General features: G+C 45.2%; 12 protein-coding genes across 12 annotated transcripts; 5 read left to right on the forward strand and 7 right to left on the reverse strand.

Annotated features, from left to right (window-relative positions):
• Positions 1–490: 490 nt before the first annotated feature.
• J056_000924 (Kinesin heavy chain) lies at positions 491–3,535 on the forward strand (the record flags this gene model as incomplete). The annotated part of the gene is made up of 5 exons (XM_009270552.1): positions 491–1,407; positions 1,454–3,204; positions 3,251–3,309; positions 3,357–3,450; positions 3,498–3,535. The coding sequence occupies 5 exons, from the start codon at positions 491–493 to the stop codon at positions 3,533–3,535; spliced, it is 2,859 nt and encodes a 952-aa protein (XP_009268827.1).
• Positions 3,536–3,801: 266 nt separating this feature from the next.
• J056_000925 (uncharacterized protein) lies at positions 3,802–4,254 on the reverse strand (the record flags this gene model as incomplete). Its single annotated transcript, XM_009270553.1, has 7 exons — positions 3,802–3,837; positions 3,887–3,917; positions 3,962–4,004; positions 4,050–4,085; positions 4,129–4,136; positions 4,182–4,200; positions 4,248–4,254. The coding sequence occupies 7 exons, from the start codon at positions 4,252–4,254 to the stop codon at positions 3,802–3,804; spliced, it is 180 nt and encodes a 59-aa protein (XP_009268828.1).
• Positions 4,255–5,534: 1,280 nt separating this feature from the next.
• Positions 5,535–10,133, reverse strand: J056_000926 (uncharacterized protein; the record flags this gene model as incomplete). The annotated part of the gene is made up of 8 exons (XM_009270554.1): positions 5,535–7,235; positions 7,280–8,797; positions 8,840–9,101; positions 9,148–9,284; positions 9,637–9,829; positions 9,881–9,947; positions 9,999–10,019; positions 10,064–10,133. 8 exons carry the CDS (start codon positions 10,131–10,133, stop codon positions 5,535–5,537), a joined length of 3,969 nt encoding a protein of 1,322 aa, XP_009268829.1.
• A 50-nt stretch (positions 10,134–10,183) lies between these two features.
• On the forward strand, positions 10,184–10,861 carry J056_000927 (uncharacterized protein; the record flags this gene model as incomplete). Its single annotated transcript, XM_009270555.1, has 2 exons — positions 10,184–10,209; positions 10,261–10,861. 2 exons carry the CDS (start codon positions 10,184–10,186, stop codon positions 10,859–10,861), a joined length of 627 nt encoding a protein of 208 aa, XP_009268830.1.
• A 155-nt stretch (positions 10,862–11,016) lies between these two features.
• Positions 11,017–11,617, reverse strand: J056_000928 (Putative tRNA 2'-phosphotransferase; the record flags this gene model as incomplete). The annotated part of the gene is made up of 2 exons (XM_009270556.1): positions 11,017–11,412; positions 11,462–11,617. 2 exons carry the CDS (start codon positions 11,615–11,617, stop codon positions 11,017–11,019), a joined length of 552 nt encoding a protein of 183 aa, XP_009268831.1.
• An 82-nt stretch (positions 11,618–11,699) lies between these two features.
• J056_000929 (uncharacterized protein) lies at positions 11,700–12,363 on the forward strand (the record flags this gene model as incomplete). Its single annotated transcript, XM_009270557.1, has 4 exons — positions 11,700–11,705; positions 11,756–11,799; positions 11,849–11,996; positions 12,043–12,363. The coding sequence occupies 4 exons, from the start codon at positions 11,700–11,702 to the stop codon at positions 12,361–12,363; spliced, it is 519 nt and encodes a 172-aa protein (XP_009268832.1).
• A 50-nt stretch (positions 12,364–12,413) lies between these two features.
• J056_000930 (uncharacterized protein) lies at positions 12,414–14,231 on the reverse strand (the record flags this gene model as incomplete). The annotated part of the gene is made up of 11 exons (XM_009270558.1): positions 12,414–12,679; positions 12,726–12,903; positions 12,954–13,113; positions 13,161–13,238; positions 13,291–13,463; positions 13,513–13,582; positions 13,628–13,731; positions 13,778–13,841; positions 13,893–13,998; positions 14,045–14,081; positions 14,130–14,231. The coding sequence occupies 11 exons, from the start codon at positions 14,229–14,231 to the stop codon at positions 12,414–12,416; spliced, it is 1,338 nt and encodes a 445-aa protein (XP_009268833.1).
• Positions 14,232–14,677: 446 nt separating this feature from the next.
• J056_000931 (MAP kinase kinase kinase mkh1) lies at positions 14,678–19,050 on the reverse strand (the record flags this gene model as incomplete). Its single annotated transcript, XM_009270559.1, has 6 exons — positions 14,678–14,896; positions 14,939–15,076; positions 15,126–15,190; positions 15,235–15,455; positions 15,507–18,856; positions 18,904–19,050. The coding sequence occupies 6 exons, from the start codon at positions 19,048–19,050 to the stop codon at positions 14,678–14,680; spliced, it is 4,140 nt and encodes a 1,379-aa protein (XP_009268834.1).
• A 127-nt stretch (positions 19,051–19,177) lies between these two features.
• Positions 19,178–20,371, reverse strand: J056_000932 (putative tRNA-splicing endonuclease subunit sen2; the record flags this gene model as incomplete). Its single annotated transcript, XM_009270560.1, has 1 exon — positions 19,178–20,371. One exon carries the CDS (start codon positions 20,369–20,371, stop codon positions 19,178–19,180), a length of 1,194 nt encoding a protein of 397 aa, XP_009268835.1.
• Positions 20,372–20,424: 53 nt separating this feature from the next.
• J056_000933 (putative peptidyl-tRNA hydrolase 2) lies at positions 20,425–21,327 on the forward strand (the record flags this gene model as incomplete). The annotated part of the gene is made up of 8 exons (XM_009270561.1): positions 20,425–20,437; positions 20,490–20,536; positions 20,598–20,744; positions 20,801–20,859; positions 20,903–20,951; positions 20,996–21,021; positions 21,074–21,175; positions 21,225–21,327. 8 exons carry the CDS (start codon positions 20,425–20,427, stop codon positions 21,325–21,327), a joined length of 546 nt encoding a protein of 181 aa, XP_009268836.1.
• Positions 21,328–21,464: 137 nt separating this feature from the next.
• Positions 21,465–21,850, reverse strand: J056_000934 (60S ribosomal protein L43; the record flags this gene model as incomplete). The annotated part of the gene is made up of 3 exons (XM_009270562.1): positions 21,465–21,501; positions 21,554–21,785; positions 21,841–21,850. The coding sequence occupies 3 exons, from the start codon at positions 21,848–21,850 to the stop codon at positions 21,465–21,467; spliced, it is 279 nt and encodes a 92-aa protein (XP_009268837.1).
• Positions 21,851–22,254: 404 nt separating this feature from the next.
• On the forward strand, positions 22,255–23,369 carry J056_000935 (60S acidic ribosomal protein P0; the record flags this gene model as incomplete). Its single annotated transcript, XM_009270563.1, has 2 exons — positions 22,255–23,040; positions 23,223–23,369. 2 exons carry the CDS (start codon positions 22,255–22,257, stop codon positions 23,367–23,369), a joined length of 933 nt encoding a protein of 310 aa, XP_009268838.1.
• Between the last annotated feature and the right edge of the window lie 139 nt (positions 23,370–23,508).

Genomic DNA, 23,508 nt, shown 5'->3' on the forward strand with positions numbered 1-23,508 from the left:
AAAATTTGAAATATCCTGAGTATAAAATCAGTGCCTTTTACTTGGTGTTGTTTACAGTGCCTGCGTATGCTTGATCTTCCTCAGAGACTGCTATCTTCGACTATGCTTGACATCCATCTGCACACCCCAACCCACGCCAAATATGCTCCAACTAATATCCTAAAATACCTCTCGTCTGCCGCCTTATTGCTCGATTGGCAGCTGAATTGATGGATGCCACGCGGTGAAAGTAAAATTTGCAGGTACAAACGTCTCAAATGATCGTTGCGTGTTCAAGGCTAGAATTAAAGGCTACGATTATATTTACGTCTGTTCTGATATTTCGCCGCGTTGCGTGACATCTTTGATCGTGCACAGGGAATGCTTTGGGCACATAAAGGATATACCTTACATATATATTGCACTAGAAGAGCTACTACAGAGTGTATCGCTGCTTTTCACATCGTTTTCGCGTCAGAAAGGCTGATAATACTTCTTCAACTGCCCTTCCATGAGCCAGAATAATATAAAGGTAGTTGCGCGGTTTAGACCTGTAAATAAGGTCGAGCAACAACAATATCCACCAGATGGAAAACCCATCATCGACATCAACGATACCAACACTCAAGTAAATCTCTACAACGAATCAAACAACTATTCTTTCGATAGAGTGTTCGATAGACAGTCCAAGCAGGAAGACGTTTTCGAATACGGCGTTAGGGGTATCGTTGACGATGTCATTTCTGGCTACAATGGTACTGTCTTCGCCTACGGTCAGACCGGCTCTGGTAAAACGTACACTATGATGGGCTCTGATATCGACGACAACAACTCAAAGGGTATCATACCTCGCATCACCGAACAGATCTTTGAATCCATTCTTACCTCTCCTCCAAACATGGAGTACCTTGTCAAGGTCAGTTACATGGAAATCTACATGGAAAGAATCAGAGACCTCTTGTCCCCAAATAATGATAATCTTCAAGTTCACGAGGATAAAGTAAGAGGCGTTTACGTCAAGAACCTTTCAGACTACTACGTTGGTGATGCAAATGAAGTCTACGAGATTATGAGACAAGGCAGTCAAGCAAGAGCTGTCTCTTCAACAAACATGAACGCTGAATCTTCTCGCTCTCACTCAATCTTTCTTATCTCTATCGTACAGAAAAACATCGAGACTGGCTCCCAAAAAACTGGTAACCTCTATCTCGTCGATTTGGCTGGTTCAGAAAAAATTGGTAAAACTGGTGCAACCGGACAAACCTTAGAAGAAGCAAAGAAGATCAACAAAAGTTTATCAGCACTTGGTATGGTTATCAATGCCTTGACTGATGGAAAATCAACCCATATACCCTATCGTGACTCCAAACTGACAAGAATCTTGCAAGAATCTCTCGGAGGTAACTCCAGAACTACCTTGATAGTTAAGTACGTTGATTTTCGGCTTTGGGATTTCGATCTAACTCAAATACAGCTGTTCGCCTTCCGAATATAACGCTGACGAGACTATGTCGACCTTGAGATTTGGTATCAGAGCAAAGTCGATCAAGAATTCTGCTCGTGTCAACACTGAATTATCTCCTGCTGAACTTAAGAACCTTCTCAAGAAATCGCAAAGAGATCGCACTCTTTATGAAAACTTTGTCACTGCACTTGAAGCTGAGTTGAAACAATGGAGGGCAGGAAAGACAGTCCCAAAGGAAGATTGGACAACTAAAGACTCAACACCAAAGGAGAATATACCTTTAAATACCACAATACCATCTACACCTACCAAACCAATCAATCAAAACCTAGAAGTTGCTCGTGATGAAGCACGCCCAGCTACCCCGGTGCCGCTCAACTTGGATAAAGATGAGAGGGAAGACTTCTTGAAACACGAGAACGAATTGAGTGACCAGTTGGCAGACAAGGAAAAAGCGATGACTTCACTCGAAAAGGTTCTCAAAGAGCTGCGCGACGAGCTTGATTTCTATAAAACCTCTCATCAAACACTCAACGAGGAGAACTCTGACTTCCAAACGCAATTATCAGATCTCCGCCTACAATTTGAAAGATTAGAGTTTGATAACAAGGACAACATCATCAATATGGATGTTCTACGCGACAGAAATACAGAATTGACAGCTTCAGTGAATGACTTGAACAGATCTCTTGAAGAAGCCAAGAATGCTCAGAAAGACTCCCTTGCGGAAGACTTTGAAAAGAAGAAGGCTGAAAAGATGGCACAGATGATGGCTAAGTTTGATGCTACTGGTTTTTCAGAGAAGGACGATGTTTTACGAGACTTAGTGTCAAAGATTGACAGCATTGACAACGACGAAAGACTCAGCGGTGGCACATTGACATCTGACGATCTTTCTGCTATCCGCCGCCAACTCCTTGAATCCCAATCTCTTGCTCGCGAATCCCAGGACAAGCTTCGCAACAGTGAACATGATAACCAAACCTTGGTTATCAAGAGGGAGGAGGTTGAGTCTCGTTTGCATGGTCTTGAAAGCGAGTTCGAAGAGCTTCTAGAGAAATCGATCAAAGAAGAAGAAGCCAATAATCTAGACTTGCAGGAGTCTATCAATGGAATCAAGGACAAGCTTGAAGCACAATACAATTCAAAGCGTGAAAAGAACGAAGTGGAAGTTAATGATCTGCGTCAGCAGATAGAGAATAAAAATCAAGATATTACCTCGCTCAAAGACGACGTACAGAATCTGATGGGCCTCAATGACGAACTTAAGCGAGCCTTCGCTGTCACATCAGCTGGTATAGAAGGCGGTAAGAACCTAGTAGATTCAGCAAGAGATCTGGAAAAAACTCGCAAGAGCCTCGCATCCCAGTTAAATGACTTTGAAGGTATGAAGAAGTCACTGATGAAAGATTTACAAGATCGCTGCGAGAAAGTCGTTGAACTTGAGATTGAACTTGATCAGTATAAAGAGCAGTATGCTCAAGTGTTGCGTAGCACCAACAACAAGGCAGCTCAGAAGAAAATGGCCTTCTTGGAGCGCAATCTGGAGCAATTGACCCTCGTTCAGAAGGGACTTGTTGATCAGAACCAATCACTGAAAAAGGAAGTCGCGATTGCTGAGCGCAAGCTGCTTGCTAGATCCGAAAGGATTAACAACTTGGAGCACTTACTACAGGAAGCAGACAAGAGGCTCGTCATCTCTAATGCTAAGTTTGAGGGGCAACTACAAGCCGTACGAGAGCGCCTTGAGCATGCTAGATGTGAGTACTAACGATTGAATAACACATCCACTGACAGTAACCTTAGCTCAAAAAGAATCCACAAATGCGTCCATAAACTTCGGTAGAATCGCTAAGCCTCTCAGAGTGAGAACTTTACTTTTCAGGAAAATACTACTGACATCATAAACCAGGGTGGTGGTGGTAGCGGATCAGCATCTGCTTCTCCGACGAACAAGAAAACGATAGACTTATCTGGTGCGTCAGACCATGACAGCGGATCGTCGAGTAAGTTGATGAGTGTGCGGTGAGATTGTTAACTGACTCCGCTACAGCTAAACGTGCTTCTTGGTTCTTTTCATCTGGAAAATGATTTCCTGTGCTTTTATCTTCACACACTATATATCAGCAGTCATCCAAAGCAGCTTTTGACTTGTATCTATCATACACCCTTCTTAATATAGCACTAGTGAGACGCATGTGCAGTATGCCAGTGATGCAATCAGATGCAAACTTTTTTTCCAATACCTCTTCACAATGGTATTTCGACCATGCAAATCATGCGTGCATGTCTCTGATGATATGACCAACTATGCATGTATACACCCGTGAACGACAGAAAGTTGAAATCGTATAATCTCAGCTCGAAGCGACCACTGATTTCGCTTGCTTTGCCTGATGTGCTCATTGAGTTAATTTATCGAAATCTCGAAAGCTAACTCACGGCGACCTTGGCAGCCAAAGCTTGAGCATCTCTTGGAAAATGTCAGATTATTACTTCTAGTGCTCAATGACCCACGCTTCACGCTTGTTCGAAAGCCTCTGAGTGCTTTGTTTGGGCGCTGGTCAAGAATGTCAGAAACCTTATAAAAGGAGATGCTGCATACCTTTATTGTTGGCAGCGGCCTTCTTCTGCGCGCGTTCTATGCCATTTTAGAACATAAGGACGATCAAACAGCTACATACCCCGATCCCTACGCGACTTTAGTATCCGCTCATTGAGAATGCTACGAGCTTACTTTTCTCTTTGATTCCCTCCTGAATCTAAATGTCAGAATATCCCAATGCATTAACTGCATCCTTACTGCTCATCTGGCCCGTGGTAAGTGATCAACGAGCATGCGGCTCAAAAGAAGCTACAATTTCAGCGCAGTGTGAGCTTTCACAGTTTTCTAATTGCTTTGCATTTGCATCATCTGTAAGTTATCATCGCGCTGCTCGATAACGTATAATTACTCAATTCCAAGAATGTCAAACACATGTTTCATTTACAACGCATGTGCATGTTTATAGTACACAATTATTTCCCATATGTATCCCGGTAAAATCTATCTAAGCATCTTTAAGCGTGAAGCTAATATTACATCTTCTGTCTGCGGACTACCTCGTCTTAGTGGTGGAGGTTAGCAAGATCAAGTGATGATAGCAAACGTATTAGGAGTATCGCTCAAAGCGGACTTTAAACGGACTGCCAGGTCTTATTGAAGGTTAGAGAGAGGCAAACGAATGAGATAAAGCTTAATGGGAGTAGCGCAGACTATTTACATGGAAAGGTTATACCGGCCTTACTATAGCCCCAAGATGTTGTATCGCAAGGAGAAGAGGAAAGGAGTGTGGGCTGTTTAAATACCGTAGCGGCGACCGAGAATCACGTGGCTCGCGTTTTGTGTTTGTTATTGTGTTTTACGAACACAGCTACCCTCGTTCCCAGTCAAGCATCTAACGGCGTAGACACAATTATTAGATGGCTATGACTGGTGATATAGATGAATATCAAGTAGCTCGATACTGCGTTTCTGATGGCTTTAAAGGTATATCGGAGTGATTCAGCAGCTTTGAAGATTTAGATATTAGTATTATACGACTTTCCGTGCATGCTCGACCATTTGCGGTTTGAGTTGAGTAGAAACAATTAGATTGGGAGATAAACAAGATCGAGAGCAGCGTAAGATATTCAGTAGGACACTCAAGTCACCCTCACTCAGTCTTTCACAGGGTGCCTTGAGCATATTTAATTCAGCACAATAACTTATACTATTGAAATTTTCCACAAGTACTAGAAATAGGTATGCAAATCACACTGCCATCCATTAAACACACCTTGATGTCATCAGAAATGTAGATACAAGTACCAGATTGAACCTTTGTGGGTGGCGACAGAATAAATCACTTTAGTGATATATCCAAGCGCTCATTAATGTACTAAAAAGGTGTGATAAAATCCTTAATTACCGTAATTCTGTAACAGACCGGAGGTAACAATGAAGGTCAAGAATGTCCGATTGAATCTGAACAAAGAACAATGGACACTTTAAAGTCAACATAAATTTATTATTGTTACAACGATGTGATTTTAAATAAAATAATATAATTTAGCAATCACTCAATGCTGATGAAGAGGTAGGAGAACCACTGGTTTCTCGTCTCATTCTTGCTTCAAGCAGTTTGCGCGTACGTGGAGCGACAGCGGCACCCCTTCTGCGTGGAGGGCCTTCTTCTAAATCATCCGAGTTGACTCTCGAGCTCCAAGACGTTGTCAGGATATCGTCGACTTTTGCGAGTGCTTTATCTGAATCCTCTTGGGAATGTGAATAAGGCTGATCTGAATACTTTGATTCATTTTGGCCTTTACCAATAAAGTTATACTTATGGTTCCCGCTGTCATAGCTGTCATACATCGGTGACGGTAATGCTTCACCGTTGACTGTATTGATTCCAAGTGATCCCATACCAGTTGATTGTCTCATCGATGGCAGTCTCATGAGGTAGTTCTTCATTGTAGACGATCTCGCTAATTCTGGTGTAGCCTCGATTGTTGGCAGGAAGTCTGACGAAGCAGGTGACTTTAATTTAGGTGAAGCGACTTCAGATCCCTTGAAGGCATTAGACATTGGCGATCTAAAGTCTTCATCTGTATGTTTTGAAGGTGAGTTGTTCTCCCCGCTATATGGAGATGTGAAGTGTTCGTCGCTTTGAGGAGACACTGCAATGTCGGACTTATCCACAACAGGCGGAGCTGAGGAGTCCATTCTACTGTTTTCAATGTTCTTCCAATCGTCAACAACCATTTGCTGCTGCTCTACATTATTATTCACGTGTTGTGCATTCTCTTCCATCAAGGCAGATGTTGTCATTTGAGAAGCTCTGTATCTTGTACTGGTAGACATGGCACTCCTACGCGTTTTGTATCTACGCACTTTAGACCTTGTTGATGAACCTCCAATTGAGTCATTCCTCGACGATTCATTCGAAGCATCGTTGCTCCTACCTATGTTGATTATTCCATCGTCCTCATATGTTTCATCCTCATAAAACACTGTTGATCCACTACCTTCACTCCATGTCTCTATCTCTTGTCCGATCGATTCATCCTCATTCTCATTTTCTTCCGGTTTCTGTTGATCCTTTTCTTTACTCTGCATGTTTGGTTGAATACTCAAAGCAGCTCCAAATGATTGCGGTGGCTCTTGTTTAGCGTTTGCTTGGAAGATCATTTCGGACCTAACAGCCTGTGGCGGAGGAGAGCGTAAAGTTTCAGGAAGGCTCTGCCAATCTGGTACTGGTGGAGGACTGACGACTTTGGGAGGTGAACTGACTGCATTTGGTGGAGGCGACACTACCCGTGGGACTTGAGCTTCAAGTGACCAAGAGGGTGGATGCACTTTCTTGCCAGCAAGTGGAGGTGATGGCAAGAATGGCAACTGAGCTAGTTCTGCGTCTTCAGGCAAAGGAGATGCCACCTGCGGCTCAGGCGACAGACCAGGTGGCGTCAACTGTGATTCATTTTGCTTCATTGCAGTATGGATACTACTATCAGCTCCATTTTTGTCGTCTTGGCCCTTGACAAATGGAGTGATAGCCATCTCACGAAGTCTGGCAGCTTCGTCGTTGAACTCATCGCGAATGTTGTTCATGTCTTTGACGGTGTAGAACTTAGATTGACCAGCTATTTTTTCGGTGAACGGTCCATCGTCAACCTCCTCACTCTTGTCGCTCCTGGCTAATTCCGCGAAGTTTGGACTGAGAGGAACAGGAGATCTTGCCAACTTTTCAAGCAAAGGGGAGTGAGGTGACTTGAAATATGTAAGCGTGCATTGCAAGTTTTATTATGTCTTACCTTTTCTTTGCTCCTCGCAGACTTTTCAGGGTACTGCTGATTGCCAATGTCAAAATTTTCATTGACAACAGCGTTCATGGTTATAGGAGATGAGAAGCTGATTCTATCTTTCAGATCTTTGCTCTTGGATTTAGATAATTTAAACTTTTTGCTCCGTTTAGCGTGTCTGTCGGGTGATTTTGGCAACGGTGGGGGCGGCGAATCCATCTTTTTGGTGTCCTTAGCATCTTTAGTGCCCTCAGCGGTTGAATTTGAGTCCGATTTGAGCTGTTCGTAGGAGATTGGAACTGGTGACTGTAAATCCTTGCTGATTGGAGTTAAGACATTGTCCACAGGTGACTTTGTTTGCTTAACATCTTCCATTTCAATCTCTCTTGGAGCATTGGCGGGAACAATAGAGTTTCTAAGCCATCCAGCAGCAGCAGGAGTTGGTTCACGCTTTGGTGGGTGGAAAGCCGTTTTGATAGCTTGGCTAAAGTCACCCCAAGGCGTTGAGCTGCGAAGCGGTGGCGAAAATGCAGATGGGATGTAATTGCTTTCGTCATTATCCACTATCTGTTGAGCATTCTTGTCCGATGTCTTACGCTGTCTGATTTGCGCGTCGCGGGCATTGTCAATCTGAGGAGAAGGTCTCTGCGAAAATATCTTGTTACCAATGACGCCAGATTTGTAGCGTTCACCATCTAAAGCCGACTTCATTGCATTGGCGTAAAATGCCATTGAGCCTGAGTTGTGATTCTTGCTATCTGACATTTCGTCCAGTCTGCGATCGACGTCATAAGAAGAGGCATCTTGGAAACCCTCAGGCAATGGGGACTTTAGAATTTGATCCGTGATTTCGCTAGGAGGCTGGAATGATGAGTTTGTACGCTGGAAGACTGGCCTTGGTGATTGCTTTGGAGTGTTATTGTTTGAGGGCCATTTCCAAGGCTCATTGCGGAAAGAAGGAGAGGCAAGTCCAGAAGGTTGATAGCCCCAAGGCCTTTCAGCTCTTTCCTCTGGAGGGTTTGAGAAAGGCAGCGCATTTGGAGACATCATCTGAGCATCGTCGTCCGTTTGCCAGCTTGAATGACGGGGCTCTTCATCTAAATGACCTTCTGAGGTCTTGATAGCAGCTGGTTTGTCTATCTCCGAGATAGAGTCTGAAGACCCATTCTCCATCGAGATTTGACGCTCTTTGGCGAGCCGACTGCGACGACGTTTGCGATAAATGAGACCCATGATAGTGAAGGCTGCGACCAAGCCACTAATAATAAAAATGGGAGAGAGATATGCAACTTTGAAATCAGTGGAGCTGGAGTCGGAGATGGATTGCTGAGCATCTTCTGCGTTGTTGGTTGAAGGAGGGCTAGGTTGGACATCGTCGGTAGACTGGTCAATATCTTCGTCTTGGTTATTGTCTTGCTCTTGCAGCTCTTCTGGTTCATCGTTGATCTGGTCTATCGCCGAATCGATGTCATCATTTGGCTGGTTGTCTTGATTTTCTTGATTCGACTCGGCATCGTCATCATTTGGAGACTAAAATTGGTTAGGATGACCCGAAAAAGCTTAGTGACTCACAGAGGAGGACTCCTGGTCGTCAGGTGCGGGATTGTCTTCGATATTTGAAGAATCCATATCATTCGGGAGTTGTAGAGGCGGACTAGTGGAACCACGGGTGTCGTCTAGACTACCAATGCCATGATAAGTACCGTCGTTGTATTTTTGACGCTTTTGTAAAGTGTGCTGACAGTTGTTATCCATATTGTGTACACAGCCAACGACCAAATTAACGTCGTCGTTGACTGCAGAGAAGTTTGAACGCGTTTTATCCAGTGTGTTCCTAATTGCTGGTTAGGTTTCTGACAAGACATTTCTCTCTCACTCACAAATGAGCGTCTTGCTTATAAAAGTGGGGCTGTATGACCTCTGGGTCTTTAATCAAAGCTTGTCTGTTGAATGGGGGCACGATGAAAGCGTGATTGAGAGTAAAGAGTGTGAATGTAGTTATAAAGGAGTTCAAATCCTTTATAAATTTCAATCGAGATGGTTCTTTATCAAGTAAATATTGAAATCGCGTTTTCGGATAGACGCGCTAAATAAAATACCTTCCTTATTAAGACGTGTGTAAGATCCTGTTTAATTTAACACTCGGATATGGCAATTTACTTTGTAAGACATTCATCGGCGTACACTGCTGCTACACTGTTGCTATTCCGCGTTTGTCAAAATTTGCACCTAGACTTTGCTAGCTGAAATCCTTGTCTTGTTGAGCGACTGGGATGTAAAGTAGTATAACGATGTTATAATCATATATAAGCCGCCATCAACTGCCTATATCGCGTTATTTAGAAAAGCCTGCGTATGTTAGTAGTCACCTGGTAGACTAGTATAGCGAACCAGCCGTTGAGGAACAATGAGTACATCTTGAAATTGAAAGAATCGTCATTTGAGAATAGCTTGATTGGATAAAACAAGAGCAGATTGAATAGGCTATGTAGGAGCACTAATATCTGTATCAGGGGTACTGTGACCGTGATTAAGATGATAACGTTAATCTTATCATTCGGTCTGTTTAGCCGGAGTGAGAATAGCCTGTACCTCGCTTCCGCGCTAGCTCACTCGATTCCATTCGCAGCAAGGGCTCCTCCCATCATGTCGAAAAAGAATTTGCGGTAGACGAGTCCCCCTTGCACGATTCAATAAGCATTTTAACTCTAAGCATTTCGGCTTTACTGACAGAGGCATGCGTAACAGACGTCTGAAGCGGTTATCAAAACAGAACAGCACACGGAAGCAACTCACAAGTAGTTGCCACCAGGGCAAACAGGCGGCAGACATCAATGCTGACTTTAGCATCGACAGCGACTTTCATTCTGTGCTAGTCCACGTGGTCGTTCCTCACAGACAGCGAGATCGATCGAGATGAAAGTTATCTACTACGCAATAAGGTAGATAATACATCAGTAAAGTACTCAAAAGCATCTGCTAACGTTGTCTAGCTTTTTCATGCTTGTTATTTCCGCTGCATCCACGCTGAGCGGCTTATTTAAGGTGTCGTGGGTTTTCAAACGCTCTGTGAACAACATAGGGCTGTTCAGAATCTGTTACGATAAATTAGGCGTGCAAGAATGTCAGAGATTCCCTAATCAAGGCACTTGCGACGAACTTGGTGAAGCGTTCTGCACAGTGTGGTCCTCCGCAGGCTACACCATACAATTATCCTTTATATTTCTCGTCCCTTGTCTTTGTGCGATTACGCTCATCGCTTGTATCGGTCGCAAGGGCGGCAAGAAACGTCGTGAAGGGTGGAGATTGATGACATGCTTAATGGTTCTGTATTCCTCGCTTCAGCTCTTCACCGTCATAACCGTGGCTGTCTTCAGCAAGACTAAGAATCTCGGCCACCTAGGCACTGGATTCTACATGACGCTCGTCGCTGTTTTACTTTCTTTCACGGCATGCTTCATTCAGATCATAGCCGGATTCTCAGCTTCACGTAATTATGCATGGGCTAAAGAAGAGAAAGATTACTGGTTCACTGGACGCAGGTCAAGTAGTCTTACTGCAGATGAACACACGCCATTGATCAGCCACGGTTGAGGCGTGTGGTGCTGTAATTAGCTGTGAATGATTTCCCCTCTGTTGTTTTCGACTTTGCTAAAGTACTGGGGTGACAATGTGTTTTCTATTCCACTTGTGAGTATAACACCGTTCAAGGATTTGTACAGTTTGATGTCATCTGGGTGGGAGTGAGTTTAAGTGTACATCGCAGCAAGCAACAAACCTCTAAGAACTTTGCCAACGTCAACGTATATGAAGACTGTCGAAGAATTACGCATTCCGCTCACAACTCCGGCCTCTTTGGGCATACCAGCAGCCAGATGAATGTACTGCCTCCCCATTGTCTTGAGGCCACTGACCTTTATGCTACTCCAAGCATCATCGTTTGTGCCGTGTATCACGACAGGTGCCTCATCTGTGCTCAATATCTGAGATAACTCCAACTGTGTCGTGTCTAAGGAGTGGCCCTGAACGGCCCTTATAAACCAAACACCAGACTCTGACACCAGCTGGTAACGCTTTTTGTCGTTGTTCAAGACTAGTTGCTGCAACAGCTCGAAATCCAGTCCGCGCAATTTAGGCCTGCTTAGCTGTAAAGACTAATTAGAACGGACGGCTGGATGCGCACCACCCACGCACCAAATCATCCACCCTGATAAAGCCATCATTTCTCATTTCCAGTCCCTCCTTGATGGCACCATGCCTCAGAATATACGACAGCGTTTTCGAGTAGCGCACTTCTGGGGAATCTGTGGGCCTGCCTCTAGCGTTCTTTGGTGGCTGCTTTGGGTCCATCATATCATTTAATTTTCTGAAGTTTTTACGTCGAGCCCCGCCTTCGCTTGCTTCTTCAAAGGTCTTTTAGGATATAATCAGGATGAGCGTAAGATCTAAAATTTAAGCAGTAGGCGTAGTACTGAGAAATGCAATCAGTTAAGATTATTCAACCCACGCGTTATCAGCCGAGCTGCACTGCCGTAAGACGAGCCACAGCTGGCTTCTCTTTTCAATTAACCTCAGTTTTAGTTCAACAAGCCGCACTTTTATTCCTTCAATACGTAGACTGCAGGACTCTAGCAGCGATGCACCCGCCAACCCAAAGCTCGAGTCGATCGTCGATCAAATAGCATCACTTAACTTGGTTGAAGCTGCTGATTTGGCTCAATTGTTGAAGGTACATGGCTGTGCCTACAATTTTACGCCTACTAACACCCAAGCAGACCAAATTGAACATCCAAGACGTCGCCATGCCTGCTGTTGCCGCTGCACCTGCTGCCTCTGCCGACGCCGCTGCTGAGGCCGAAGAGGACAAGCCAAAGGAGAAGACTATATTCTCAGTCAAGCTGGAATCTATTGATCAGACCGCTAAAGCAAAGGTTATCAAGGAAGTCAAGGCTTTGAATCCAACCATGAACTTGGTCGAGGCAAAGAAGTTCGTTGAAAGCGCACCACAAGTTCTTAAGGAGGGTTTGACAAAGGAGGATGCTGAGAAGCTTCAAAAGGCACTTGAAGCCGCAGGTGCAAAGATTGTCCTTGAGTAGACAATAAGTAGACAATGTATAAATTTCATTTCCTTCTTACTATTACTACATTACTTCTCTTTAGCCACCTCTCTCACGCTCTCTTTGAATATTTTACATCCCAGCTCCATTTCGTCCTTTGTGATGGTCAGTGGTGGGATGAATCTGATAACATCAAATGCAGATGTCGTGAGCAGCATCAGTCCCTTTTCCAAGCACCTCTTCTGCACTCTGCCGCCGACGTTGTTTGGTGTCGCATTGCTTATGCTAGCATTTGGGATTGGATGCTTTGATGAGCTGACAAACTCGACGCCGATCATCAAACCCAATCCACGGACTTTTTAGGTATTTAAATAAGCGCGTTGAGTGAGAATCTTACTCACCATCAGCAAACAAGTGCTTTGTCTCACTATCAGTCTGCAGTTCCTTCAAAGCAGCCAGCAACTCAGCTGAACGAGCCTTCACGTTGTCGAGTATCTTCTCTTCTCTCATGATGTTAGCACACTCAACTCCAGCTGCACATGAGATGGCGTTTCCTGAGTATGTTCCACCCAATGAACCCTGTAGCGTGTGTCAGAGTCAGCCTATTGCACTGATTCGATGAGACACACCTTTGGCATTTTGTCGGTAAGCTCCTTGCGAGTCACAACGCCTGAGAGCGGGAAGCCGTTTGCAATTCCCTTGGCTATGACGAGGATATCTGGACGGACACCGGAGTACTCTGAGGCAAAGTATTTACCAGTACGACCGAAACCACTCTGCACTTCGTCACTGATAGTATTGTGAGCATACTTTTACTGTGTACTGCGAATACGCACATGATAAGCATGATATTGTTATCGTCGCAAATTTGACGCAGACCATGGAGATATGAAGAAGGAGCTGGGACGTAGCCTCTGTAAAGCATTATAATGAGCTTGTGTTGTGATGTAACTCTCGAAAACTCACCCCTCTCCAATGACCGGCTCGAGAATAATAGCAGCGGTATCAGCAGGCGCGCTCTGCTGGGCAAGGAGCATCTCGAGCTGGAATAGACATTGCTTGACAAGTTCGTCTTCGGGTGTGGATTGTGGGAGACCCATTTGGTGTGCGTAAGGGAATGGTGTTGCGAAAATACCAGGCTGCGTGGTCTCAGTGAGGTACATCTCGTGTTAGACGACGCAAACTCACCATGCCGTGGCCAACTTGCTCTGCATAGATGGTCTTGGACTTGGTAAGTGCGGATGCACCGTACGTACGTCTGTCGAGTGTTAGATAAGTAACCAGCTGCATTCGACCAACACACCCGTGATAAGATCCTTGCATACAGATAATGTTGCCGTGCGTCTTTCCAGACGACTTTCTTGCGATCTTGACTGCATTTTCTACAGCTTCACTGCCAGAGTTGAGCTTGAGAAATATGAGCTCATTGAAGAGATAAGAAGCGGCGACTAACGAAGAAGAATGAGTCGAGCGAAGGATGTGGCATGACTGGGAGTAATTTCTCAATGAGCTGTACACTAGCGCAGCGTTAGAGGTGAAGCTGTTGCCGTCAGTACCGGCAAACCCACTATGGACGGTGGAATCCAATGCTGCACTGGCCGTGTACGAGCGTGGCTACCTGCTCTTGTGCAGCCTTGGTGACACGTGGGTGGCAGTGGCCGAGGTTCGTCACGCCTGATATCACATTAAGTGGGCGAACGATAAGATAAGACAGACGCACCAATACCACAGGTAAAGTCGAGATACTTGGTCTCATTCTGGGCCACATCGTCAGCGCCACTATACCATTTATGCCGCTAACATACAGTGTGAAGCCAGCTGCCTTCTCCCTTCTCAATCATATGGTCTTTAATACGGCCACAGCCGCTGGCAACATGCTTTTGTCCAGTTTTAATCAAATCAGTCATCGTTTCTGTTCAACACTCAAATCCTTGCGTGGTTCTTATTGCCTTCTAAGCGAGCAAATTAAGCGATGAGCCTGATTTACTAGCTTAGCGATACATCTTACCGATAAATTTACCGATAGGGCAGTAGTGATGATGTTAAATATCCGCTGGAACTATTCACGTGTACAAGAGCCGCGAGTGACTGTTTGTTGTGGTAACCGGAGAAGCCATCCTCCTTCTTTTCTTATGTTGCATAGTAAATCTTACAGATGCTTATTAGAGTTTATATACCTTCCCTATCACTCCTCCCAATCTTCCTGATTTGAGCTTGCGTCAAAAATTGCGTCGGTCAAGACTTGGCTTCAGCGAGATGGCGTCGACCAAGTGATGCACGACTATGATCTTATTATTTATATTGTACTCTTAACATTTAAATACATTCGTTAGCTTTTATTTTACAACCAAGTTTATATATGATGTTTGTTGCTCGAGCGTATACTCTGTCCTAGCTTGCTGTCTTTGAAGTTCCATTCTTTGTCTATCTTCAGAAAGTCATCTTCAAGCAACTGTGATGCTGTTGGCCGCTCGCGCGGTTCAGCCTTGAAGCACGTGTCCTTGAATCTCACAGCGCTCTCACTCATCTTGATGCTCTCTTTAACTGGGGGTGCTGATCGTTTTTGTCCAACCTAAAAGGGTTAAACGAGTACTGAATGTCATGTTCAACTCACCTCCATCACTATCTGCACCATCGTCATCTTGGGCCATGGTCTTTCAGCCGTAAACATTTCCAGGAAAACACATCCCAAACTCCATATGTCGCACTTAGCTGAGTACCCAGTCATTCCAACTGAGTCTATTACTTCAGGCTGCACTGACATTAGCATTACGCTCGGATAATTATCACTTATCACTCACAGCCATCCAGTAGAAGGTCCCCTTCATGTTAGTGGCTCCGGCATTTGTACCATACGCATCAGAATCTGTTTATTTGTCAATCCTGCAATACACTACACTCGCCACTCACCAGCAGCTTTAGAAACACCAAAGTCGGAAATTTTGCAGTTGCCCTCGAAATCGACGAGCAAATTATCCGCTTTGAGATCCCTGTGCCACACACCGCTATCATGAAGGTAAACTAGACCGTCCAACACCTGCTTCATGAAGAATCTAACCAAATTTTCTTCAAACGGACCGTGTCTCCTAAGACAGCGCATAACAGAGCCACCAGGAACATATTCAAGGAAGCTGTGCGAGGGGAGTTGGTTATAATAAAGCATTTCAACTACATTTACTCACATTGAAAAGTACTTTTCCGTTCTCTCGAAGCCTAAATAACTGACGATTCGATCATGATCGAGATCCTTGAGCAACTCAATCTCATACTTAATACTATCAACTAATTTGTTATCACCATCGTTTTCTTCTTCAGAATGAGCAGTCAAAGCAACCTGCTTTACAGCTAGCGGTTCACCAGTGTTGGCGTTGAGTGCCAGATACACATGACCGAACGATCCTTTCCCGATAAGGTCACCTTTGACCCACTTTATCGTAGATGGCTCATCTGTTACCGGTGAGAGGATATGATATTCTTTTTCCCTTTCATTCGGCTGGACCTGCACAACTTTATTACCCCAGAACACCGTCGAGCGACGCCTCAACCCGTTCTTATCGTCTGCACTGTGTGCCTTTCTAATTGGAATGTTCTGATCTGGATTTGCTAAGTTTTCCTCTGAACTTAGCATCTTCTGCTCTTTCTGCTCTAAAGTTGGTTGCTCCAATTGGCTCTGATCTGTCTCATCTTCTCTTTGCCTGTATTTGGCGTTGGCATCTTGGAGATCTTTCATGGTATCTTCTCTCGCAATCTCAGCTGGTTCTTCATAGATAACTGATGAACGGTCGTTCGATTGATAGGAAGCGTCATCACCGACCCTGAACGACCTCGCTCTGTCCAATGCTTTGCGATGATCTTGAGCTACGTGTCTAATAGTTCTCGTCCTACGCATTCTCGAAGGAAGAGCTGTATGGCTAACGTTCTTGGGTATTTCTTTCTCCTTGACATTCTCGTTTTTCTCGTTATTTTGATTATTCTCACGCTTAGTGTTGTTTTTCTCATTTGTTGGTGAAAATTGCATCCTTGACTCCAATGTAGCACTTTCATCACCATTGTTCGACACTATAGGTCTGTCTAGATCATGTCCAGGGAAATACAGCTCCAAATTATCAATCAAATCTTCCGGATTAGGTCTGAACAGAGCATTCTCATTTCGTTTGTCCCGAATACTTGAACCTCTATTCAATCTCCTTCTGTTCAGCAAGTGAGGTGATATTTTATTCGAACGCAATTGAGTTTGGGCAGGTGAACCTGAATCAGAAGCTGAAGTTGCAGTCGCTGTTGTAGTCTGCGGTTCGGAAGTAATTGTATTATTTTCTGGTATAATTAATTGTAATTTTCTTTTGTCTTGCTTTGAGGCATGAGTATCAGATCCACTAAGATACTCCGTGGTCGATTTAGGAGGCCTTTGCCAAGTAGCCACTCCTTCATCATCACTGTAGCTCTCTTCATTTTTATCATCTTTAATTGTTTCCGATGACAATGACTTTTGCGGCTGCTCATCTACTATACTCCCTCTGCCAGGTATGATGGTTGCCATTTCTGGCGAAGTTGGTGTGACATTATGCCATGATTTCGTTGCAGTGTTTTGCTGATCCGCAGGCTTAATCTTCCAGCCAAACTCATCGTCGTCATCATCAGTTGCTGATGAATAGTCCTCACCTGATGCCATCATACCATTGTCTGACTCAGCGCCATCAGGCTGTCTAGCGTGCGTGTTCGTTCCATCATCCAGTAAAAACTCCTGATCATCTTCAGCCGTAAACCTATCCTGACTATTCAAATCTGACGCTGGAGTCAACGGATCAACACTCGCTGTAGAAGACCTATTGGAAGATGAAGTGTGCTCATCAGGTATACTAGATACAGAGCTGTGCTGGTTGTGTTGGTGTGGTCTAGTATGCGATGAGTTAGTTACAGACTGCGGCGAGATTGCATCGTTGGTTGGAATGTTCCCGTTCGCAGAAGGTGAAAAAAGTAATGTAGATTCCTCGCGTCCAAATCTATCAATTGTAAAATCGTCATACTTGGCGTAAAAACCTTGATTTCCAGGTTTTGGCGTCGGCATGTTAGAAGGTTGTGGCATGCCGTCACTGGATACTGGCGTTACAAGTGTTGAGCGCGATTGCTGGTCTGAGGTTGGGCTTTGGTGCTTCGATGGAAGACTGCTGGTGCTCCACCCCGGTGATGCCAGTCTAGCTGAGTTTGGTGGGGATGCGTATGGTGGGGATGCGTATGGTGGGGATACGTATGGCTGTTGAGGGGGTGCGTTGTTCCTATACTGCTGCTGGTCGATTTGCTGATTCATTCGGTACATCCAATTGAGCTCCTCTTCAGAATAAGGCCTTGAAGGTGGTTTGGCGGTACTAGATGAGGGTGACGTTGGCATCACATAGGGAGAGTCGGGGGGAGGTGGATGCGAAGGGTGGTTGACTAGGGTCTGCTGGTGCACTGGAAATGGGCTAGGTTGCACCTGACGAGAAGGTATCTTAATATTCGACTGAGAATAAGTTTTTGGAGGCAGCGGTTTCATTTGAGTACCTGGCGATGTCACTTGTGGCTGAGGTGGAGCGTATACTTGTGCACCACCTTGCCTATGTTTGACATAATTCGCTGGTATATTTGGTGGTACGGCAGGATAAACCGCAGGATTGTCCGAGTGATGGTAGCCGTCATACATATTAGAAATACTCCTTGCGCCTTGCAATGGTTTTCGGTTGTGAGTAGTTGGTGGCACGCCAAGACTAGGAACTGGCATTTGCAACTGACGCTGAGTGGGATATGGGTGGTTATAGGGTTGTTGAGTTGATGGAGGTGGTCTTGAGCTCCACGAAGGCGAAGCCATTGCTGGGTATGGTGAATGTCGGGTTGATTTTTGTAAGCTTCTGTGATCTGCGGTATACGAAGACAACGGTTTCCTATCAGTGTGCTGTTGCTGCTGTTGCACTCTCTCACGCTCCCTTAGAAGTAACAATCTTTCACGTTCCCTGTTTCTCCTGCGAACCAGGTCCACTTCGGAGCGAGGCATTTCACTACCGGCGACCTGTTCCGCCCATTGTCGCTGCTGACGCTCTATCTGTCTATTTTGCACCTCGCGTGCACGCTCGTCCTCAATCCGTAGATCCTCCTGTAGCTTCTGTGCTAACTCATGATCGCGCTGCTCTTGCTCGAATTTCGACATAAGGACATGCTGCTCTTGTTCTACAGATGAGGAGGACATCGGTACACCGAAATTGTCAAGTCTAGTTCCAGTGCTGACGCTGCGTGAAGGCGCTGTGCCTCGGCTGCTCGGTCTTGGCTGTCTGCCAGGTCTCAAACTGAGCGGCAAGTTGAAATCAGTGTTGGTAACAGCTTGTGGACGCTCTACCTTGACTAGAATATGCGCGAGTACGTTTTGGGTTGAGTTCCTGGACGTCTGAGTGTTCAAAATTGCGTCCAATTCGCGATTGGAGATGGCTTTGGGAGAGGTCTGGCGAAGGAATAGATCTGTGAGGTAGAAATTGCAATATGGGTAGTCGTCTTCGTAGATAGGCAGCTGCGCTTTGAGATTAGCGCTAGTTGAACGTACACAGCGAGACTCACACAAGTAAGCACTGAGACTCTAGCTCTGTTGTAGCTGAACACGTTGCTGACGTCTACTGGATTCCAGCTGCCACCAACGATAGATACCATCAGGATTCTGATCTCTGCGGGATTGTCGAGTGACGCCTTGTGCTTGTGGTAGCTCATTTGCTTGTGGTGATTCGCGCTTTCGTCACTGTTTACTCTGAAATGTTTCATCTATTCCCACTATCTCAGCATCAACGTCGTCTGCAAGAGATAGGCTGAGCACACAAAATAAATTTTATAAGCAAAACTAATTATCTCTATTCCTGGCAGCTACGAATCTCTTAAGTACAACCTCCTTCACTCTATACTCGGCCAGCAGTTTAGCCGGGTCATCGAGGTTGCGAACCTTTTCTTGGGATGGTATTTGCACGTACGCGAGAATTAAAGTCTTTTTAGCTTGTCCATTCACCCTATTTATGGTGTTGAGCCACTGCCAGCTGAGCTTGTCCGAATTGTGCAGGTCAAATGGACTCGACTCTTTGTCTCGTTGATCCTCGTATGTTGGACAAATGACGACAGCAAATTCTGCGTGGTGGAAGACTGGGCCACGCTTATAGAGCACAATGTCTACGCAGAACTTGATACCACTCTTTATCACCCATCCTAGCGATCTGTAGTAGTGATAGATGGCATAATTGACTAGGAATGGGTTATCGAGGCGCTGCAGGCAAGTGTCTCTTGAATCCGGAGCGTTTTGAAGGAACATTGAAGCTAGTCTGCACTCCTTCCAGAGCTGATTGATGGGTATCACCGCGTCCGTGTATGGATCCACAATCTTCAGACAGCCAATCCCCCAAGCCAAGAAAAAGGCCTCTGGAAGAGTGAGTTGGAGATGCTCAGCATTGGACAAATCTTGTTGTTCTTCTTGTGTATCAGGCTCTAGAGGTTCCCACTTCGGTGGACTAGACGGCTCAATCGGATTAGAGCTTTTTTCATTTAAAGGCAGGTTATCGTTGTCATCTGCAGGCATTGGTGGAGACAGTTTTATACTATCAGAGCCCTCCAAAGCAGCCTCAGCGGCCAACTGAGCTTCAGATAAGACCTTTGCTCTTTCAATCTTCATTTTGTTCCTCTCTATACGTCTCTTGGAGGTAATTTCTTCAGCAGTTGGCTGTGGTTTGTCACCAACGGCCAATTTACGCTGACGGTCATTCCAAGTTGGCTCAGAGCGGCTAAGTGAACCTTTGCCAAAGAATCCTCTAGTCCAGAGCACTCTGACGTCTCTCTCGTTGATAACCCACACGGATTGGGTTTGCTTGATGTACACGCCCACGCATTGCGGATTAATTAGCGATTTCTGTCCAAATCTACTCAAACCGGCCAAGAAAGTCGACGGCCTCTGATCGATGAGAACTGGGAGTGGATTGGCGTATATTCTATTCTGATGCTGTTTTATTCTTTTATGCGCTGTATTGTTTCTTGGTGGTGGATTTGCAGCCATTGTGATGGCGTCGTGGCTGTTTGGGTAGAAGCGATCGTTAAGAGTTATCAACCATGTCTTCTCTGTGTGAGTCTATGCTACCAGCGTACATCACAAGCATTTCTAATTCCTGGTACAGCTTCAGCGCCACCAAAATTACTAGCGCTGTACATAACAGTACCAATTGTTAGTTGTACCTTGGGTGATGATCTGATGATCTGCGCGAAATACTGACGCTACCACAAAGCTCGCATTCGGTATGGGATATTTGCTAGGCAGACCAAGTGGATCACAGCTGCGCACAACTACCGATTCGGAGGAAGAAGACAGTGACGATGAACCTCAGGAGGGGCTTGGATCGGTGAAGCCGAGTATTTTAGAGCCATGCAAGATGGTCAGTGGTGTTTTTATTATCGTTACTCCCTTTAACGTGATAATGCGACACAAAAGGTTTTAGTCGTTAGAACTGATTTAGGTATGACCAAAGGCAAAATAGCAGCGCAATGCAGGTGAGATCGGATTATGAAGCTCGTTATATGCTTACATATCCAGCCACGCCACTTTGGCTTGCTACAAGGCACTCCAGCAGTCAAATCCAGCCGTAAGTGTGTTCTGAGGCGGCTGCAACGACCTGACAATCTAAAGCTGCTTCGTCACTGGGAGCGTACTGGGTGAGTTTGGAATATCTCTTGGCACTCCCAACTTGCTTAGATGACGATACAGCCAAGCAAAGATAACAGTACAAGCAAAGTCAGAAGAGGAGCTTATGATACTGCAAGCACAAGCACAGTCTGTGAATGTATGTGCAAAGACCATTCAGGATGCGTGAGTGCTTTGTTTATCGCGGTGATTGGTGGCTCACTAAGCACCACAGTGGGCGCACACAGATAGAAGCCGGATCAACTACAGTGCTAGGCGTTGGACCAGCACCTGTAGATCTTGTCAACGTGGTGACTTCCGAGCAGAAGCTGTTGTAGAATGACCAAATGTGTTTTGTAAATCTTCCAAAGGAAAAGAAAGCAGCCAACAAATGCCAAGGATCAAATGGATGAAACTGAGTTTACAATCATGTACGTAAGTTGAGTAGATCGAAACCTGAGAAACGACGCTAAGTTTAATCAGCGTGAACATCACGGAGACGACGGATGGTGCTGTGAAAATGGTTAGCATATCATTGGAATCACTTAAGATCACTCCACCCACCTACGGACAGTGGTTGCTGCTGGAGTAGCCAAAGCATAGGCACCACCTGCAATAACCTTACGACAGGCCTTACAGTTCCAGATACCGGTAGCGGTACGCTTTACTGAATCTTTACCACAGAAGGTGCATGTGTAACGTGCGTGCTGTGAGATTTCCATCTTTTTTACTTGCTTACGCAAGGAAGCACCATAGCGGACACCGTATTTTCCTGTGACACCGACCTTACGAGTACCTGTGGGCGTATACGATTTGAGTGGTTGCACTTAATTTAAATATATTTCACTAACGCTTGACCATTTTTGGAACCTGTGTGTACTTGAAAGACGAGTGCCCAATTCGAAATTTTACACTGAATGCGAGGATTTTTCGCAATATAAAATTACCAAGAAAGTGCTGAAAAGGGAGCATCAAGGGGTTTTTAGGGGCGCTTGAGGTGCTTGGGATGGTCTACAGTCCACTCCAGCTGTCTTCTCTGTTGAAGTTTGTGACGTTGATTGAAGATTTGAACCTAGGCTAGAGCGCAGAAGGACAACTATATTGTGATATACGCGTCATGCTCCTTACTACACACATTCCCTTTGACTCCCTTGAAATTAAAAATTTTAGACAGATTTTAGCGGATTCTCGCATCTTGTCCTTCACGCTTAACGTCGACGAGATTTAAACCGCTTTACTTCAATAAAAGTAACTGCAATCTCACAATGGGTGCCAACAAGATCGAGAAAGAGAACTACTTCAACCGTCTCCAAGAGCTCATTGAGACGTACCCATCCATCTTCATTGTCAACATCGACAACGTGTCTTCCAACCAAATGCACCAGATCCGTCAAGCCCTCCGTGGCAAGGGTCAAGTGCTTATGGGTAAGAACACCATGGTCCGTAGAGCCTTGAAGATTTTCATCCAATCAAACCCACAATACGAGCGTCTTTTGACACACGTTAAGGGTAACATTGGTTACGTCTTCACCTCTGGCGACTTAAAGGACATCAGGGACATCATTGTCGCCAACAAGGTCAGAGCCCCAGCCAGAGCTGGTCTCTACTCACCAGAAGATGTCTACATTCCTGCTGGTAACACTGGTATGGAGCCAGGTAAGACTTCTTTCTTCCAAGCTCTCGGTGTCCCAACCAAGATTGCCCGTGGTACCATTGAAATCATCAGTGACATCAGAGTTGTTGAGAACAACACCCGTGTCGGTGCTTCTGAGGCTACTTTGCTCAACATGCTCAACATCTCTCCATTCACCTTCGGTATGACATGTGTGCAAGTTTACGACAACGGTCAAATCTTCTCACCAACTGTTCTCGATGTCACTGAGGAGACTCTCATCGGCAGATTAATGACCGCTGGTAACCAAATCGCTGCCATCTCATTGGCCATCAACTACCCAACCTTGCCAGCAGCTATGCACTCGTTCATCAACTCATTCAAGAACATCATGGCTGTTTCTGTTGCAACTGACTACACTGTCAGCTACACTGAAAAGGTGAGTCTATTAAGCGCTCTATTCTTATGGCGGTCAGTTCTACGTGATGATTTCTTACTTATGTCAACACTGAAAATTCTTACACTGAAAAGTGGTGGTGAAAAACCAAGACGGGTCGCTGACTAGAACCCCGCCATGAGGAAGCGCGTGTGCTCATGCACTAACGCTAACACGATACACAGGTCAAGGACATGATCGCCAACCCAGATGCGTACGCTGCTGCTGCCCCAGCTGCTGCCACTGGTGGTGAAGCTGCCCCAGCTGCTGAGGAGAAGAAGGAGGAGGAAGAGGAAGAGGATGAAGACATGGGTCTCGGTCTCTTTGACTAAACTGTTTGAAGAGCGTTTATTGTACTATGAATGTTTTGCTGCAGTAATGAAAAGTGTGCCCGGTTTTTTTTGTGTGTCCTAAACGTTGTATTTGTTAACAATCGAATCTCCACATTGTGCTGCCCTTGCTCACTATCAA

The sequence above is a fragment of the Wallemia ichthyophaga genome (assembly GCF_000400465.1).
Source record: "Wallemia ichthyophaga EXF-994 unplaced genomic scaffold scaffold12, whole genome shotgun sequence".
Lineage (NCBI taxonomy): Eukaryota > Fungi > Basidiomycota > Wallemiomycetes > Wallemiales > Wallemiaceae > Wallemia > Wallemia ichthyophaga.